Genomic DNA, 1,181 nt, shown 5'->3' with positions numbered 1-1,181 from the left:
AATAAAAATACATACATTGGGGATGCATGTGCGACAACTAGTAAATGATGAAGTTGGAGTTTAAACTGGGGCAATCTGTTTTGAACCACTGCTTTATACAGTACCCTTAACAATTAAATCAAACCCCCAAAACTGAGTGTACACAGAATTACTTGGGGATATTGATATTGTAGGTCAGGTGTTACCTGGGAATCTCCTTTTAAAAAAAGGGAGAAAGAGAGAAAGAAACCCAGTCTTCTCAGTTGGTAAATTTGCCTCATTTACTTCTCAAAACATATGAATTAGGCATTATGGATTAGAAAACTGAGGACAGAGCCAGGACACAAATGCAGGTTCTCTGAATCTAAATCCCATATTCTTTCTTTAACTTCATTCTGCTTCTTGGCAGGTCAGGTGACTAATTCGACCAAAAGTTTTATTGTGAACACAGTCCTGCCACTGTGCTTGACATTACATTTCTTTAATTGGTATATGTAGGTGTATAAGTGTGTATATATTCATTTGCTTAAATAAATTTTTTTATACATAAAGTATTATTTAAATCAATAGATCAATTTTCAAAAAAGGAAAACAACAGTCAACCAACCATAGTTAAGAAGAAATGGTAATACTTACATTATCAGGACCTATTAAACAGCCTACATTTTTCAAGGGACAGAATGTATCAAATTGTCCATAAAAATGTCCACTGCAGGGATTCCATATGAAATAATGACTTTTCTCCCAAGTTAGTACATAGGCAGTTGGACCCTGGAAGAAAACAGCCATTAAAAACTGTTTCCAACTAATTATGCAATTAAGGTCAATAGTAGTTTGCAGAGACAATTCATTATTTTAGTTGGGCCCCTAATTTCTAAGTTCCCATGGTTAATAGTGAAAATCAATTTGAAGTTCTAGGTTGTGCTGGAAATAAAAAATAAAATAAAATGTTTATTTTTGTAAAATTCTTACATCTGATATTAGTGCAGTGACCAAATAAGGATAGTAATCACCTTAGCCAACCAATATATCTTAAGATTGGCTGAAGAACTATTATTAATGTCACTGACATTTTCTTTTTAGAATCTGTAAGATTGCCATTTAAGTGTATAGAAGGCCAAGTATACCTGAATAAAAGTATTTCTATTTGTAATATAGTAACTTACATTTGGTATATGTTTATAACTGTGAATGCATAGAAG

General features: G+C 32.5%; 1 protein-coding gene across 1 annotated transcript in view; it reads right to left on the bottom strand.

Moving 5' to 3' along the window:
- The window catches only part of CC2D2A (coiled-coil and C2 domain containing 2A), a 128,746-nt gene that overhangs the window by 9,245 nt on the left and 118,320 nt on the right, over positions 1-1,181 (bottom strand). The window contains exon 31 of the mRNA XM_012638399.1: positions 616-750. Within this exon, the coding sequence (XP_012493853.1) occupies positions 616-750 (135 nt within the window). The remainder of the gene's footprint in view (positions 1-615; positions 751-1,181) is intronic.

This window comes from Propithecus coquereli, unplaced genomic scaffold, assembly GCF_000956105.1.
Source record: "Propithecus coquereli isolate 6110/MARCELLA unplaced genomic scaffold, Pcoq_1.0 Scaffold13, whole genome shotgun sequence".
Taxonomy (NCBI): Eukaryota; Metazoa; Chordata; class Mammalia; order Primates; family Indriidae; genus Propithecus; species Propithecus coquereli.
Note: the sequence above shows the minus strand (reverse complement) of the source record. Positions and strands in the feature narration are given on the sequence as shown.